Here is an 18,581-nt window from a genome sequence, read left to right as displayed (position 1 = left end):
AAATTTCCTCCTTTTACTTTTAGTGGAAAAACATCTATTGAGTCTGGAAAGTGCTGGAGGGACTCATGTGAGTCGGTATGACATTTACCTCTTTGTAAGCAAATCGATGATTTAGTGAATTTTACATGACCGATTTTCCACCTACAGGATAAGCAGTAATTTTTTAGCATGTCACCGAATGCAGTGCAATGAAATCATGTGCGAATTATCTTTAAGTGTAAGCTTTGCTAAGTCCCTTTATTTCTTTTCAATGTTAACTATCGATTGGCAAAAAGCATGCATCATCCAGAGCAAAATAAATCAAGGCACTAAAAACCAGGCAACACTTTTCTGGAAGAGACGGGATCAATTAAACTTTTGTTTTTAATAGTACAATCAGCTTGGAGTATGTGGTGCGGAATTATAATGACTGCCACTGTCTTGTTTTGACTAACACTGTCTGTGAACACACAACTCCAAAGTGAAAGGAACCACATAATGCTCTGACTGAACACATCAAACTGCCTGCTTGGAAAGTGCATTTTACTTTCAAATGCAAGGTAAAGAGTTACTGGCCAACTCAGTCTGCAAAATCGCGCCAACGTGATGAAAGATGGCAATTTTTAGCCAAGCTGCCAGCTGTGGTCAATGCCTTGTATTAGCGAATTTCCCCAGCAGTTTGAGAACTTGAAGAATGTGAAGGATTAAACATCACTCTAGACAGGGGCTGGGGGGAGGTGGGGACATCATACAAATGCTAAAAATGTTCGAAGCTGCAAAGATTAAATAAAGGAACATATCAATTTGGAGCCACTGAATTACATCCAGCTGCGACAGTGAATTAAGAACCGATTAATGGCTAAAGCTTTTCTCCAGTTTGGATGCTGAAGCAAACTCATTAGGCTTTTAGAGTAGCTATAATGTGTGTACTGTGGGAACTGTTCAATGCTATTCAGGAGACTCTAACTGTAAGCTCAGAGCATTTCCCGCAGAGCCTCTGATGCTATTTTCTTTATATAACATGTGTGCCTGAAAACCCAGCCAAAAACAAGCCCTTTGTTTTTCTACTTTGTTGTGGTCTCTCTCAGCTTTACGTTTCTTGAACACAGGTAAATAAACTCATAATCCAGATGGTGCAACAGATGTGAGAGCAGCACTCTGAAATCAACAGACAGTGGGCAATACTTTCCGTTTTCTCTTTTAAACGCTAACTAATATGTAATTCGGAATCTCCGGTGTAGTTAGCATCTGCTCCCTTCGGCCAGCCAAAGGTTACAGGTGTTCCTGATGTCATTTCACAGTAAGGCGTGGGCCTGGCTTGTGAGCAAGTGCCCAGGCTCTAATCTTCCCCTACCACCTACCAGTTTTGTCATGCTGGGCCTCCATTTGCTGTATCTTCTGTGTCAGCTCCTGCTCCCTTTGCTGGGCCTGAAGGGCTTGGGCCTTTGCTTCGTTGCTAAGCCTCTGCTGAATGCTATCTTTTTCCAGTCTACAAAGCAGAGAGGAGACAGACAGAAATTTAATCTGCAGATGCACGGGGCCTCCTCATTTCCCCTACAGACCCCAGAGAGCTGACGCGGTCGTCGATTGTGGGGCGTGAGAAGACAACAGTCTTTGTCGGACTCCCCCCCACTCCCGCCCCCCTGGGGGGGGGAAGATCCAAAGGACCCTTCCTACTGTGGTAAATACGCGCCATAAATCTAACTGGACTCAAGGACGCAACTTTAAAAATCAAAAAATCGTGACACCCGAATATTGGTGTTTTGTAACTTTAAAACACAAACCCCCTCTACTGTAAGACTGTCAATGTTGTGGTACCAGTTCATGTTTTATCTCTGGAATGGTATTTCCTAATCATCTTACGGTTCTAGGAAGAGCCTGATTCCATCCTCCAAACCCTAAACTCTCGAAACGAAGCGTTGGAGACGCTCGGATGTAACGCAGGAGATTCTCTCTAGAAGCGAGGAAATGATTCTGCGGTACCACCTGCATGTTTTCATTCAATGTCTTCACACATTAGGCCATGTAATGTGAATCTAAATACGAATATGAAAATGAACGACTTCCCCTAGCGTGTCACAGTAGGGCCCCTTTGGGGTCACGTTGAAAGAAATGGCGGGATGAGGATATTCCATGGTCCGAGACAATATCCCACCCTGCTGTGACGGGATATTGACCCAGCAAGATGGGTCACGCCACTGAGTCCAATAACCCATCACCGTGGTTCTTAAAGAAAGAGACTGCCTGAACAATTAGAAGCTGATGAACGCAGGGGGTCTCATCGCGGGCGGCACCACGCACGCACACACACACACACACATTAGGTCGGTTCCTCATACTCTAAATATGGGTAAGTGAAATGAGGGTTTCCTTTAATTAACTGACTTAGTTATTTCTAACTCCTTATCTCCTTGTGGGCATTTCTCATCCGTGCTGTTTTAGTTTACTAATTGAGATATTTACTGCCTTGCCTTTGCCAAACTAAAAATAAACAATTCCATAAAGCTATCACTAGTAGTCTACATACCGCTGTGGAGCTTCAATTCATTGGCTTCTAATTATAAAGCAACATAAGGAAAGTCTGCGTTGAAATTGGTCAATGCATGCAGGAATGTTGTGGTGGAAAATTTCAGAAGGAAACTACACCCATATCTCACTCAAATGGAATCATCAGGAGTCCATGCTAAATGTGAAATAAGGTCCCTTCTGGTGCTTCTAATAACGACACCCCCTTGGATTTGCTCCAAGGTCTTGCTTCACACTCAGTTCCAAACTGGTATATTGCAACAAATAGATAGACTAGGCCACTTTCTGCCTCCCCAGTCACACTGTGTCTTTTCTGCCCATGGATCATTGCATATGTCTCTTTGTTTTCCTGGGGTGTCTCCCCCCACCCATCCTGTTCCATGCCCCCCACCCCCACCCCATCGTTCTGTTCAGTATATACTGCTCTTTGAGGTGTCCTCAGAATTCTCCCCCTCTCCTTCCATTCTCTCCTAAATTATTCTTTCCCCCATGACCTAAGTACACGTTGCAAAAGTATATGTCCTATAAGATAGCATTTAACACACTTGCGTTATTGGTTTATGTGCCTGGCCCTTTTTGTCATCTTTGTCTCTTTCTACCCTGAGCGCCGCTCAATACTTGGCACATGAGAAGTGGGCAGTGAACACTAATGAACGGATGTTCTTATACCCTTGCTGTGGGGGAAGCGTGGATGCACCTTTCGTGAGGTTGGAGAATCTGCTCATGTCTCAGATGAGGAGGCAAAACTTTTCAGACATGTTAAAAAGGAAGAGTGCCTGGAAGAGGATGGCTCTAGTGGCTTTGCCAGCTAGAGACCATGCTGCTGAAGGAATCAGCCAAAAAAGAGCACTGTGGTCTCTTCTACTGAGTAACCACTCCTAGGTCAGACCCCTGGTTATGGGTCTGAGACTCCTAATAACTGGGTAGCCGTACTATGCACTGCTCAAAACCAATACCTATTTGAGAGTGAAAAGGCGTACTATTAGCACATCGAGACAACAGTCATAACTGGGGCTACCCTTTGCAAACTGGGGCTATGGGTCCCCTCCGTAGGGGTTGCCAGCCTCAACATCAATTTTCAGCATGAGAAGTTGCCTAATTACTGATATTCCAAATTTACTATAGAAAAATACTTACTGTTATTGTAGTTCTCATTACAAAATGAGACCATTTAAAAGAGTAGTCTACCAACAAACATTGAGCTACTTTTATTTCTTGACTCCTTCCCCAATTTTTACTCTATTTAAGAAATGACATGTGATTTTATTATTTTTAATTGAGGTATAATTGACATATAATATATTGGTTTCAGGTGTAAAACATATTCGATATTTGTACATAGTACAAAATGATCACAATAATACTAGTGACCATTTCTTTTCATTGCATAAAAACACAGCCTGTCTTTACTTTCCTATTTCCTCCCTTCAGTCCCCTTTCCTCCTATGTTTGTTTGTTTGTTTCTTTAGGGTTTATTCATTTTGAGAGAGAGAGAGAGAGAGAGAGAACGCAAGCAGAGGAGGGGCAGAGAGAGAGGGAGAGAGATTGAATCTCAAGCAGATTCTGCACTGCCAGCACAGAGCCCGACATGGGGCTCGAACCCATGAACCATGAGATCACAACCTGAACTGAAGTCAAGAGCTGGATGCTTAACTGACTGAGCCTCCTCCCGGGCACCCCTCAAATCTATTTATTTAAATCTGCTCACATTATAGCTGAAAAAAGAAATCTGCTCAAAGGTTACATTGTAAGTGATGTGAAGGCAGAGATGGGATTTGAAATACAGTAGAACCCTGGATTGCCAGTAACTTGTTCTGTAGGTATTCCACAAGACGAGCAAACATTTCTAATAAATTTTAATGTGATAAACCAGCGATGTCTTGCAGTATGAGTAGTATGTGAAGCCAAATGTCACATGATCACAACTGAGCCGATGGTTCTTGAAATTTACTTTGATATACAAGTGCTTTGGATTACAAGCATGTTTCCGGAACGAATTATGCTTGCAAACCGACGATCTACTGTATTCTGATTTAAGGAAGCCTATTTTATGACACTCCAGAGGCAATGCAATAATGGACTGAAAGAGTAATAAAAACCACTTAGGTAGCCAAGGGAGGGATTAGAGAAGAATCTGAATCAATTCATTTAATATTTATCATAACCCCATAACGTGAAAGACAGTCTGCTAGGCACCGAGTCAAATAAAGAGAAGTATGGCATAGTCCTTGCTCCTAACAGGGAATTCAAAATGGCTAACATAGAAAGTAGAGGGTGCGATACACCACAAGAAAGCTAGGCAAAAACTCCCGAGGCAGAGAAAATGAGAGGTTAATCCTAGCTGGGTGTGAGCGCATCATGAAGGGTAGCTGAGCCAGTCTTCCCCAACCGGTTTTCTTTCAGTTCTCATTAGAAACACTGATGATCTCACTCAATCCAACTTGAAGTTAGCCATATTTTTAAATTGGAAAGCAATGGCTGTAAAGAAGAATTTCTTGGTTGTTATTAAAATGAGGCTGGCGTGCCTGGGTGGCTCAGCGGGTTAAGCGTCTGACTCTTGATCTCGGCTCAGGTCTTGATCTCGTGCTTCATGAGATCGAGCCCCGCATCAGGCTCTGTGCTGACAGCACGAATTTGCTTGGGATTCTCTGTCTCTCCCTCTCCCTCTGCCCTTTGTCCGCTCATGCTCTTTCTCTCTCTCAAAATAAATAAATACACATTTTTTAAAAATGAGGCTGAAAGATTTATTCATAATAGCTAAAAATTGGAAACAACCTAAATGCCCACTAGCTGCTAAATGGATAAACAAATTGTGGTGTGGCCGTACAACAGGGAACTAGGAATAGGAGGAATAAGAAGAAACAGGCTACCGTACGTATAACACATGGGTGAGCGTCAAAAGCAGTATGCTTAGTTAAAGAAGCCAGACACCAAAAACATATTGCGTGATTTCATGAACATGACATTCTAGGAAAGTAGGCACCACAGTGACATGTCAGTGCTGCCAGGACCTAAGGATCAGGGAGGGGTGCGAGGAAACAAAGGGGCAGGAGGGAAACTGGGGGTTGATAGAAATGTTCTCTATCATGATTACGATGGTCCCACATCTGTGTCCATTTGTCAAAATATATTTCATTACACACCTAAAACTGGTGATGTTTAGTATATTTAAATTCACCTCAATAGAGCTGATTTTAAAAAGGAGCAAAGGGGGCACCTGGGTGGCTCAGTCGGCTAAGCCTCTGACTGTTGACTTCGGCTCAGGTCATGATCTCATGGTTGATGAGTCTGAGCCCTGCATCTGGCTCCATGCTGACAGTGCAGAGACTGCTTGGACTCTCTCTCTCTCACTCTCTCTCTGACCCTCCCCTGCTCATGGTCTCTCTCTGGTCTCTCTCTCTCTCTCTCTCTCTCTCTCTCCCTCCCTCTCACCCTCTCTGTCTCTCTCAAAATAAATAAATAAACGTAAAAAAAAAAAAAGGAGTAAATGTGCTAGAACAGGAACAGTTACCTTCTCCAACTTATTCACAATCACTGGTGGCCACACATGCACCCTGGTGGGCATGTCAGTGTTTTCTTGGTAACAACTGAGAGCTAAAGGAAATTAACAAGCACTAGGTAGACCTCAAGCGTGGACTAAGTACACACAGAGGCTTTGTCGCTCCTTTTTTCCAATTACAGTTCTGGTGATTATATTTTCTTAAAGTGGCTATGATGATATTTACCATCCCATTAAAAAAATGGACTGAAGAATTAACTTTATGTTTCTGATCCTCAACTTTATCATTTATTATTTTAAATCCCACTATTTTAAAAATACGCATGTCACCAAGCAAAAATAACTTATTAGAACTTTTTAAAAGACATTTAAAATTTTAGGGGCCTCTGGGTGACTCAGTTGGTTAAGCATCTGACTTTGGCTCAGGTCATGATTTCGCAGTTCATAGGTTCGAGCCCCACATTGGACTCTGTGCTGACAGCTCAGAACCTGGAGCCTACTTTGGATTCTGTGTCTCGCTCTCTCTTTGCCCCTCCATGGCGCGTGCTCTGTCTCTCTCTGTCTCAAAAATAAATAAACTTGTAATACAAGGTTTTCCAATGTGTTAGAAAGAAAGATAAAACTGTAAAAGGAGAAGTCATTTCACCTGAAAAGTAATTTTCAGGGGTGCCTGGGTGGCTCAGTTGGTCAAGTGTCCAACTTCAGCTCAGGTCATGATCACTTAGTTTGTGAGTCCAAGCCCCGAATTGGGCTCTGTGCTGACAGCTCAGAGCCTGGAGCCTGATTTGGATTCTGTGTCTCCCTCTTTCTCCCTACCCCTCCCCACTTACGCTCTGTCTCTCTCCCAAAAATAAATAAACATTAAAGAAAAATGTATTAATTTTATAACTACACTGAGGGACTAAAGTTTCTGGTGACCCTAAAGCTCATCAATGAGTCTGGGACAGAAATGATGAAAGCTTCAAGTCTAACCCGAGAATGAAACCTGTAATGGCAGTGATTTGAGGCTCCAATCCCATCTGCCATGTTTCTAGTCTCCTTTTCACTGACAACTGACATTCTAGTGTTAAACATACAACGCTTTTGGTTAAAAGGTCTTTCCCTTGTAAAGTACAGTACAGAGAGCTTTGTGACAGCAGAATGTCAGTATGACGAAACTTATGAGACCCTTTATAACATGCTTACTCGCCAAGAGCCATATCTGATGGAATTATATAGAAAAGCAGCAGCAGGGAGGCATGGGTGTTATTGTGAGTTAAGACACATCATGTCCATTTGTCCCAAGATTGGTGATATTATCTTTGATCACTTGGGTAATGTCATTGGTGTGTTCTAAAATGTTTAATAACTGGTCTCCAGGGTGAGGGGGAGGAGGGAGGAATTGCTTATTTGTAGTGTTTACCAATTTTTCAGTGTAAATACTTCTACTGTGGCCTATTTCAAGCTACTAGAGTGACATCACTAAATAGAGAGTTGTGAAGAAATGTGTACCGTTGGCTTTCATAGGCTGGCATGAGCCAGCCCTGACTCACCACTGGTTAGGTGGTCTCTCCTGGGCTTCTCCACTGTAATGTTACCCTTTCCCTCTTTGTAATTAATAGGTAATTTGTTGGGAGATGTTAAGACCATGTGAATACCCTATTTCTCATTAAATTTTCAACTAATAGCTTTATATCCCATGGTTACTCCTGTGTCTAATAGTCTTTTTTATTTATTAATTAACATTGTGCTGTAAGAAAGGGCCTTCCTTTCTCTCTCATTTATTAATTTATTGATATCAGCATGGAATCCTGGATTCCTATTTTATTCAATGTGTTGCAAACTATTATGGCCACCATTTATTTATCAATTCATCCTAGATTTGGCCAGTGGGAACCCCTTCAAGCTGTTTCCTATATTATAGCTATTAGTCTTTAAAAAAATTTTTTTAACATTTACCCATTTTTGAGAGACAGAGCATGAGCAGGGGAGGGGCAGAGAGAGAGGGAGACACAGAATCCAAAGCAGGCTCCAGACTCTAAGCTGTCAGCACAGAGCCCAATGCAGGGCTTGAACCCACAAACCGCGAGATCATGACCTGAGCTGAAGTCAGACATTTAACCAACTAAGCCACCCAGGTACCCCATATCTCTCTATTATTCTTATGAACATCTTGGCTTTGTATCCCCACAAGATGGTGCAGGTTCATCTGGTACTATCCCTGTATCAGTCATGCAATCAGCATTTGTCCAAGGAACTCTTCTGCCTTTTAGTGGAGAATGGTACTTAGAAACCAAGATCCATCACCAGGGGGTACACATTGCTACTGAGAAGTGTGCTTCTAGGTCACTTTAGTAGACAGAACCAGGATAAGAATATATGTATCAATGTATGAATATATATTTATAAATATTTTTCTATGTATGTTCATATTAATAATACATGCACACTAATGTTCTCAATTCCAATCCAACAACATAGATAAAACCCAGTCTCCCCTCCTTCCGTCACTAACTTCCTTCCTCAACAGTGAGAAACTTGGTTCCCATTATCTTCAACATATTTATCTTCAACATTTGTTCAAACTTACGCAGTATACACAGAAAGCACTTTCAAAATTTCTAATCTACTACAGAAAGCAAATCTATTACCTAGGATTAAATATTTGCTTACAGTTTTATTGCTTCCTTTTGTGTTTGTTTGTTTTACAAATGCATCCACACCATTTTCGATTGATTTTCTTTGTGTTCTGGGAAAGTTACATCTAGAGAGGCAATAGAGTACAGTAGAAAACTCACACAGCTGCAGTGTCAAAACATGGCATTCACTGTCTTATTACTCACGTGGCCATGGACACGTAACTTAATTCTTTTAATCCGGGGGTTCTTCGTTCAAATAAGGCAGAAAAAAAATCCTGCCTTAAAGGATTAATAATTTCAGTAAGCTGTCTACTTATTATTGTTTTTACCATAAGCTAAGCTCTTTACATTTATCCTTTTATTTGATCCGCACGCCCTCTGAGGTAGGTTCTATTATCCTTTCTCTATAAAAGAGGGAACTGAGGCCTAGAAAGTTTATCCTACTTGTCCCAAATCTTCCAGTTATTAAAGGGCATAGCCAGGCAATCCAGGCCTGCCTGACTCTCAAGTCCACAGTATGAATCCCTATACTTCAATCTCTTAGTTTATCCAGAGGTGCAGGGAAATGAGAGAAGGTTAAAAGGATAACAAGAGTCTTATTTCAATTATCCAGAAGTGTGCGTCTTTTAATACCTATACTACCCATCTTGACAGCCAAAATCCAAGACAGCTGACCTTCTCCTTTTCAGTTTGTCCCATATGTTATTGGATCACTTCCTCTTACAGTGACACAACCAATTAGTTGTATCCTCCTTAAAGAAATACAGTGATCTTTACAAAAACACTGAAAGTCACGCAAATATGCTTCCGGCCTAAAGCTGGTCACAGAGTCCTAGAGAAGATAAGACACACACATCTTATCTGGAACATAAGTACCTAAAAAATAGAGACCTTGGTTTTGTTCACTAATTCATCCCAAGAGCCTGGAATGGTGCCTGGAACACAGTTGTGTGGTCAACAAATATTGGATAGATGGTTGGATGGATGGATGGATGGATGGATGGATGGATGGATGGATGGGTGGATGGGTGGACGGATGGATGGATGGATGGACAAATGAATGAGCAACTGTTAAGAGATGGAAAGTACTAAGTGTCCATACAGGTTTAAGGGTCCTCCTGTCTACTGATCAGAAGAGAATAGGATAAGATAACCCTATTTTGGCCAACAATTTGATTTGATTTTTATTATTGTTCTTGACAATAATAACAAAAGAAAAACAACAGTGAAATTAGTAGACAACATGATGTCTTCCATATTTGACAAGAACAAAAACTCCTGTACTTGTTTACCACTAACAGGAGCTATGTTCTTATAGTGAAGCAAATGTAGAAATACTAGGATGTAACAAACAGGGCTAAAAAAATCCAAGAGGAGTAGGTTTCAGGAACCCCTACTTCCTCAAGATGCGAAAAAACCCTAATGGCATCATACATATTTCTCGAGTAAATTATTTCTATTTTCTTCACTGCAAAGAATGTCAGAATTTTAAGTACAATGTTGAAAGATGAGTTATCCGATTAGAGCGTGAGTCACTTCTAGGAAAGGAAGCAGAAACAGAAAGGACATCAACTTCTTTCAAAGGAATAAACACAAAAGAAAGGAAATAATTAACAAAAACATCCCTAAAAATAATTTTCTCTCCAAAAGTGTTCTCTTATAGTAGCTCCAAACTGATTTGAAAACTCTGTCAAGGCAACGGGGGCCGTGCTTGACTAGAAACTGCCTGCTTCTATTACATCTCGTGTGCAACTCTCATTTACTGAAGACAGAACCAGAGACTCTTATCAACTGAACATCCTCCCACTTCCATGCTTTCTGTGTTGCAAAGAACATTCAAATGCATTGACCGCCTACTCTTCATAACAATTCTGTATGGCAGGGGGATGGAACAGACATTCCTGCTTGATACAAGAGGCATCCCAAGTTTAAAGAATTAAGGGATTTGCTCAATGGTGCACAGCTTGTGGTAAGTGACAGACCCAGAACCAACACCCGTCTTCTCGATTCAAGTTCAGTGTACTTCCATTCCATGGCATTGCCTCGCATGAGCGGTTTCGTCAGATTCGTATTGCTCATCCATTCAACAAATACTTAAACGCCTACTTCGTGCCAAGCACCAAAGTGTGAGGATGCATCAGTGTACAAGACACAGACCATGACTGTGCCTTCAGAATTCATGGTCTAGTGAAGAAAACAGACAAGAAAGAACAACTAAAGTAGAATGGTAAGTATTAAAATAGGGCTAACTACGTGCTATCATACAGGCAGATGGGACAGGAGTTGGAGAGGGGCAAGGTACCGTCAGGGAGGATTTGGGGAAACTTAAAAAATCAGAGGCTTAAAGTGAATTGTAATTAGCCATCCAAAGAATGAGAAGAATATTGTTACAAGTGAAGTGGACAACATGTGCAAAGATTCAAGGAGGAGAGACAACCAGGTGCCTCTGGAAAATTGCAAACAGCCTTGGCAGGACTGAAGGGTGGAATACACACGTTGCAGGGTGGAAGTGAGCTGCTGGTAGAAGGAGACTGGAGAACGATGAGCCTGAAGCTGTAGGCAGGAGCCAGAACATGAAGCTATTTTTAAGGACTTCATCCTGAGGAAAATAGGGAGCCAACGTAGGGTTTTAAGCAGGGGAGTGTTGTGATCACACTCAGGCTTCAGAAAGATCCCTCTGGCTGCGGTGTGGAGAACAGATGGGGAAGGGACAACATTAGAAGCAGGGAGAGCACTTATTACTACAGCAATAGCAAGAGCAATTTCTGAAATTGTTTCATAGACATGGTAGATACCATAGGTAGATACTGAGACTGAACAGCCACCAAATGTACGTTTCAGTAATTTTCACCCTTAAAACTTTTTGAGAGCTCAGAGGTCTCTGATGCATAAGTGGTTGTAAATATATCCTATTTTACAACATCATGGGCCCAGTTCACCAGACCAAAGAATAAGAACAATTATGCTAGTGCATAAAATAAATTAGATCATGATTTTGCCTTTGCACCTTCAGATTGTCAAAATATTCATAGTTTCCATCTCTAACCTTTCTACATAAACTAACTGCTTTGGTCCGTTCTTGGCTTTCCTCTCTGAAAAATGTCAGCTGATCTACACAGTCCCAGTAATTAATCCTTCTGATGAGGAACTTCAAATCAGACATCGGTAGGATCAATATATGTCATAATGGCATTTCTGTACCCTGTCAATGGATATACACCATTGTCCAGTTGCATACAACTGACTGAAAAAAAGCTTCTATTTTATTATTATATGTTTTTGAAATTTATTTATCAGATCCATTAGTAAATGAGGAATGTGTCGGTCACTTTGTGGCTACTAAACTTATTAAGAAATATGCTATATAGCAAGAATTACAATTATTAAATTCATTTTATAGAATCTTCTTTCTCAAGCACAACATAATGCTTCATTTATCTTGAATGTGGAGAGATGAGGTGTCCCCACTTGAGAGAATTTTCCAGGTATCAGACCCACAGAAATCTGACCAGTTCCAGCAGAAATATGTCTAAAATATTTATTTATCATGACTCTTTTTCCTTAAGCAACCTATAGCAAATATAACCAACTCCACTTGACAATCAAGGTCATAATTTCAAATGAGGAAGGCCCACGTGCTGCTACTATTGTCCCGGCCAGGACGCGCTTAGGGATCACCGTTCACTGTTGTAGCTGCTGGAGGCTACCACAGTGACTGGAAACAGAGGCACTTTGTAATAGCTGTTGCACGAAAATCTCAGAGGCTATCCTGAAGATCCAGAAAGCAAATGGAAGCATACTGATCTGCTTCTTATAGTGCTTTTTTATTGGTTGTTTTGCTATGATGTGCTGCCATGCTTTCCATTTCGTTTGGTTTTGCTTCTTAAAAGTCTTGGCTTATAGCTATGTATCAAATGGCTGAATTTACCGGAAGTCTGAGTTTGAGTAAGTGGGGACATGCTGTAGTAAAGACTCATAGAGTTTTCAATGTCCCTGAACTGGTGTGCTTTTGGTCAAACACCCAATACGTTTGAACCTGGAAATCAGGACTGTGTTCTACTGACTAACCTTGGCTGGATAACAAAACTAGAGTTACTTCATTTTTAAAACTTGATTGAGATCTCTGGAAACTGTCCAGTTTTCCACGGGATTCTGGAGCTGAAAAGCACAATTATATTTACAGAAGACAAAACTGCCTGAAGCCCGCATGCTCCGGTTCCCACCTGTGTTATCCTCTCACTCTTCCAAATAAGAGAAGCATGTTCCTGCCCCAGGGCTCAGGTCATTTTCTCCTTCAAAATATTTTCCCTTTTAGTCATTTTATGATTTAACAGGATTATCTATTTGCCTTGGAACACATGCTTATAACTATTCCTACCTGCCTTCTGAAAGGTTTCTTCTCTGCAGTAATGTAAGTGTGTGTTGGGTTTTCTGCTTCCTTGGTCATTGATAGGCCATCACGCTCACCATTCCTATGGCTGTGGAGCCGCCCTTTCTGTTCCTGAAGACCAGGTTCTACCTTTATTCTAAGTCTACATGCAAACTCATTTCTACAAGGTAGCCTGTTCTGAGCTTATCCAAAACGGGAATCCGTGTCCCGAGAAAAGGAATAGGAAGAACTAAAATCTTAAAGGGCCTTTAAAAATAATGCTTTTGCTGTTGGCCTTGAGGCCTTGGCATGTAAGCCCACTGCCAGCAGGGCTGGGCCACTCAACTGCACGCAACGAGCCAGAGGTTAAGAGCTCAGACCTTGGTGTCAGCCAGCCTTGGCAGGGGACTCCCAACCTGCCCACTTCCTGGCTGTGCACCCTAAGCAAGTCACTTAGCCTATGACTCAGTTTTCGCAAATGTGAAATGGGGTTAATGACAGTACTGCTCCCTTAGGAACACCAGGATGTTATATGTAAAACGTATGTAGTACAGCACTGATATCCTGTGTTCAAAAACATGAATTGGTACCATCAGTAGTCTCATTGCTAATTCCTAGAAGATGATGATTCAAAGTATAACAATCAGAGGCACCTGGGCAACTCAGTTGGTTAAGTGTCTGACTCTTGATTTTGGCTCAGGTCATGATTTCAGGGTTGTGAGATCGAGCCCCATGTTGGGCTCTGTGCTAAGCGTGGAGCCTACTTAAGATTCTCTCTCCCTCTCTCTCAAAAAATACAAAATAAAAAAATAATAAAACAAAGTCTAACAATCAATACAATTATCTCAAAGACTAGCTCGAAGAAACAATAAAAACAATACAAAATTTCCTCAATTTACTGATAAAAGCAATGGGAGGAGTGGTATTGCAGACCGGATGTGAGTTTGGGCTTTGGACACACACAGACTAGATTTGGGCCCTGGCCCTACCTGATACTAGCCGTGTGCCATTAGGTGGGACCTCAGCGTTAAGTTCATTTTCTCATTTAATGAAACGATGTTATCCGGAGACTGAGGCAACCTATATAAAGCAACCGGTAACATCTGGCCCAGACCACCCTTTGGAAAATGTCTAAATTCAACTAACAGCCTGGCATCACGTTATTTAATCATCAATTTGATTTTTCAACAGCTCTAAGGTGTAAGGACAAAGACGCAACAGTAAGATACGAAGAACTCACTCCAGCGTGCTGCGGTACAGCTAAGAGTTCAGCTGCCCTTCAGAGAATGACCAGTAAATGGCAGCTTTCTCTCTCCTCCTCCCCTTCCTGCTCCAAGTGGCAGTCTTTCAGAAAAGGACTAATCAAAGACAGGCCTAGCTCCTGGCTCCAAAATTACAGAAGAAGCTGACATGATTTTCTTGTTTTTATAGAATGATGCCAATTATTGTAGAAAGAGAATTCAGGGTTTATGCTCATGAGAAACCCAATGGCATCCATACTGGGTGTTCAGCTGGGAAAACTGAAAACAAGGGCTTAGGGTTGTAATGGTTCATACAGCAGCCACAGGCCACATGTGGCTGCCGTGCACCTGACACGTGGCTAGACTGAAGTGAGATGCTCTGTATGTGTAAATAATATGCACTGGACTGTGGAGAATTGGTGGGGCGGAGGGGGGGGGAGTGGGAAAGCAGAAAAATCCGATTAATTTTTATTGATTACATGTTCAAGGATACTATTTGCTATATTGAGTTAAACTATTAGAATTAATTTCACCTTTTAATATACGGCTATTTAGGGGGGCCTGGGTGGCTTAGTAGATTAAGTGACTGACTCTTGATTTGGGCTCAGGTCATGATCTCATGGTTCGTGAGTTCAAGTCCTGCATCAGACTCTGCACTGTCACAGTGCAGAACCCGCTTGCAATTCCCTCTCTCTCTCTCTCTCTCTCTCTCTCTCTCCCCCTCTCTCTGCTCCTCCCATGTGCTCTCTCTCTCTCTCTCTCTCAAAATAAATAAATAAACTTAAAACAAAATTTAAAAAAAAGAAATAAAATACAGCTTTTTGGAGATTTTTAATTAAGTATGTGGTTTGCATTTTGTGGCTCTCCTTATATTTACATTGGACAGTGGGGGCTTGAGCATAACTCTTTTGTCTACTCCCCCAGAGCACAGAATCATTTTTAATCCTGATGTAGCACAAATCAAAATAACCATGTGGCCAAAACCTGCTAACTTTAAATGCCTCATGAAGATATCAAATCACATAATTTTTCTAAAGAGCAAAAACTATTAAAATGACATTTTTTAAACCAAATTTCTCATTTAAGTCAGCCAGTCACCATCGCTTGAAAGGAGAAATGAAGGAGAATTACGACAGAAAGCTAAGAACAGCTGAAGCTGAAGCAGTTACCATATTACACAAATGTAAGCAATGAGATCTTTGAAAAAAATCAAATCTGGTTTGAAGCACCTCCCAAAATACATATTCATAATTAAAATTAAATTATAAAGCATATTAAAAAATTATTCCATACAGCCAAGCTGGCAAATTATAGAAAAATATCCAGTTATGAACACGCATTAAGACTCCTAATAAGTTAATGTGCATACGGTTGGAAAATCTTTATCGTTTAATAGTATTTCTATAATTGTTACGTGGGAAATAACAGATTCTCTAAGAGATTTTCCCCCACAGGTTTCGTCCCTGAATCACCAGTAATCAACCTTGTATCATTCATTACTTGTTTCTACTAAAAACCAGCACTTTCAAAGTTGATTAAGAGGACGATGTAGCCGTATTCGTCCATCAGCTTGTCAGCCAATTTAATAAACTATCCCACCACTTGGTGAGCTAATCTGTGGCCTTTGTAGTTTTCACTTACTGCAAAACATAATCTATACTTGGTGGGATTCAGATAAGCCAATGAATGGTTTCAACTCTCTACAAAAATTGCTGGAGTTTATCTGTTGGAAGAAACAGAATTCAAGAACCCAGAAAAGGGAAGGGGAGGGGTGGGTGGGAAAGCCAGGACCACACATAGAAAGCCCAGTCCCAGCCATCATTATCACTGCAACATCATTATTTACCGAAAATCTTACCAATAGGAGCTGCTGGAAGTAATTATAAATTATAGGCACCTCCAAGTGTATTTACAGGAAAATTAACACATTAGGAGTGCTAAACTTCTCGACTTCTAGAGCTTACTATCCATGAGTTGCTCCATTTCTTCAGACTACAGGAAAAGATACACTTAGAGGAGAGGAATATTGGTATAGCAAGAGTTGAAGGAGAATAAGCTCTCTTTCAGAGTCCGATTTAGGGGCCCATACTCTGAATCTGTGCCAATAATCCCCAGCAGAAGTTTGTCTGAAAGGATTTATATCCAAAAGCATCCATGATATTTTATTCTATGAAATCTGATTCCAAGAGTCAGGCTCTGAGAGGTTCCTAAATCTGATCAACTAGTTACTTGTCACCTTTATTTTCAAGAGCTATTACCAGACAAAGGCCAAGTTGAAATGGTAGCCATGGAAGGAGTCATTGTCATGTGACTCTGGCACAGCTAACTGCTCAAGTAATGGTCAGAGATGCTCCCCGACGCTCGCCCCGCTTTGGAGGACAGACAACCCAAACTGAAGGGTACCCACCCACCTGCTCTCTGCATGAACGGGAGGTAGGGGGCAGGGCCAGGGAGAAAAGTTCTAGAGGTACTGATAAAAACACGTCCCATGTGGTAATTCTGTCACCCCACCACAAATTAATTTAGATTAGTTTTTCCCAAAGTGTGTTTCTCTTTTTTAATGTTTACTTACTTATTTTGAGAGAGAGCGAGACAGCACATGCACACAAGCTGGGGAGGGGCAGAGAGAGAGGAGAAAGAGAATCCCAAGCTGGTTCTGTGCTGTGAGCACAGAGCCTGATGCAGGGCTTGATCCAATGAACTGTGAGATCATGACCTGAGCCAGAATCAAGAATCTGACACCCAACCCCCACCCAGCCACCCAGGCGCCCCCCACAAAGTGTATTCCTAAAAAACCTGATTCCTGGGAGAGAATGTGGAGATTTAATGGAAGAGTTTCCATGAGTCATATACATTTGGGAAATGCTGAAAATAGAAATTCCTCTCGAAGAGTCACAGTGTGCGTTACTGAGCATTTTGAAGGCTGTCAAGAACCCTATTTAATTTAACTTTCCAAAAGGAAGTGGTCACAGGATTGATTTTCTCACAACACCTACCATCACAGGCAATATAGGAAGTATAATGCATAAACCTGTCCGGGAGCCTAATTGCTGAGGCCTGAATCCCTACTCTACCTAACTGCCAGCACTGTGACCCTGGTCAAGGTAGTAGCCTCCATTCAACTCCGTTTTCTTATCTGTAAAATGGGCCTCATGGCAAGGATCTACCTGAAAGGCTCTTGTGGAGATTAAGGGAGTCAATGTGAGTAACGTTCCAAAAGTTTTAATTGCTGTTTGTAAGGTACAGCTCTTTTATTTGTTTGTTTCAAGAAACAGTAACCATGTGGGAAGGTCCAAAAAGAGACTTATTTTTCCTTTCAGCAATATGTTGTGCAAGACTTCCACAGAAAGATTTTGATAGGTTTATTCAGACCAGTCCTATTATCACTGAATACCAGGGGCATATAACGTGGACTACCAGAAGGAGCACTGAACTAAGAGCAAGGGGACGGAGAGCCCACGTTTGGCTTCCATGAAGAACAGTTGACCTCGCGCAAGTCCCTGAGCCTCACTGCACCTCAGTTGTCACACAAGAGAATGAGGGTTGGACTAGATGGGTAGTTTCACAATTCATCCACTCACAATGTGAGTTAAGGAAGGTTTCTAAATCTAAATACTGTTTTCTAGATTACACACACACACACACACACACACACACACACACACACACTTATGTACACCCTGTCCACTAGGTTGTTAGATACTGTAAAGAAGGATCACACCCTCTTCATTTAAAAAGCCTACAGCAAAGGGGCACCTGGGTGGCTCAGTCGGTTAAGCGTCCGACTTCGGCTCAGGTCGTGATCTCGCAGCTCGTGAGTTCGAGCCCCGCATTGGGCTCTGGGCTGACAGCTCAGAGCCTGGAGCCTGCTTCGGATTCTGTGTCTCCCTCTCTCTCTGCCCCTCCCCCTGCTCACGCTCTGTCTCTGTCTCTCAATAAATAAATGTAAAAAATTAATTAATTAATTAATTAGAAAACATCCTCTAGCCATATGAAAAAATTGAGTAAAAGGCTTTTTGCTTCGACTTGACATTTGCCCACAATGTTGCCAACAGATCCCAACAAGAAATCATCGATCCTTAGAAACATGTCCATCACAGGGGCGCCTGGGTGGCTCAGTTCGTTGAGCGTCCAACTTTGGCTCAGGTCATGAGCTCACAGCTCATGAGTTCGAGCCCTGCATAGGGCTCTGTGCCAACAGCTCAGAGCCTGGAGCCTGCTTCACATTCTGTGTCTCCCTCTCTCTCTACCCCTTTCCTGCTTGCACTGTCTCTCTCTCTGTCAAAAATAAACATTAAAACAATTTTTTTTGAGTTTATTTATTTTTGACAGAGAGACAGAGAGAGAGA

The 18,581-nt window shown here is 41.6% G+C and overlaps 1 protein-coding gene across 12 annotated transcripts in view; it reads right to left on the bottom strand.

Annotated features, from left to right (window-relative positions):
- The window catches only part of SDCCAG8 (SHH signaling and ciliogenesis regulator SDCCAG8), a 251,622-nt gene that overhangs the window by 91,046 nt on the left and 141,995 nt on the right, over window positions 1-18,581 (bottom strand). For 11 of the 12 annotated variants that reach the window (XR_015246427.1, XR_015246428.1, XM_086694748.1 and 8 more), the window contains one exon: window positions 1,341-1,468. The exons of the other annotated variant lie outside the window; for it this stretch is intronic. Coding sequence is in view for 9 of the 11 variants with exons in the window: in XM_086694748.1 (XP_086550874.1) it covers window positions 1,341-1,468 (128 nt within the window). In the remaining 2 variants the exon portion in view is untranslated. The remainder of the gene's footprint in view (window positions 1-1,340; window positions 1,469-18,581) is intronic. 12 annotated transcript variants of the gene reach the window in all.

Source organism: Puma concolor, chromosome E4, assembly GCF_028749965.1.
Source record: "Puma concolor isolate L17-30 chromosome E4, mPumCon1.1.hap2, whole genome shotgun sequence".
Classification (NCBI taxonomy): domain Eukaryota; kingdom Metazoa; phylum Chordata; class Mammalia; order Carnivora; family Felidae; genus Puma; species Puma concolor.
Note: the sequence above shows the minus strand (reverse complement) of the source record. Positions and strands in the feature narration are given on the sequence as shown.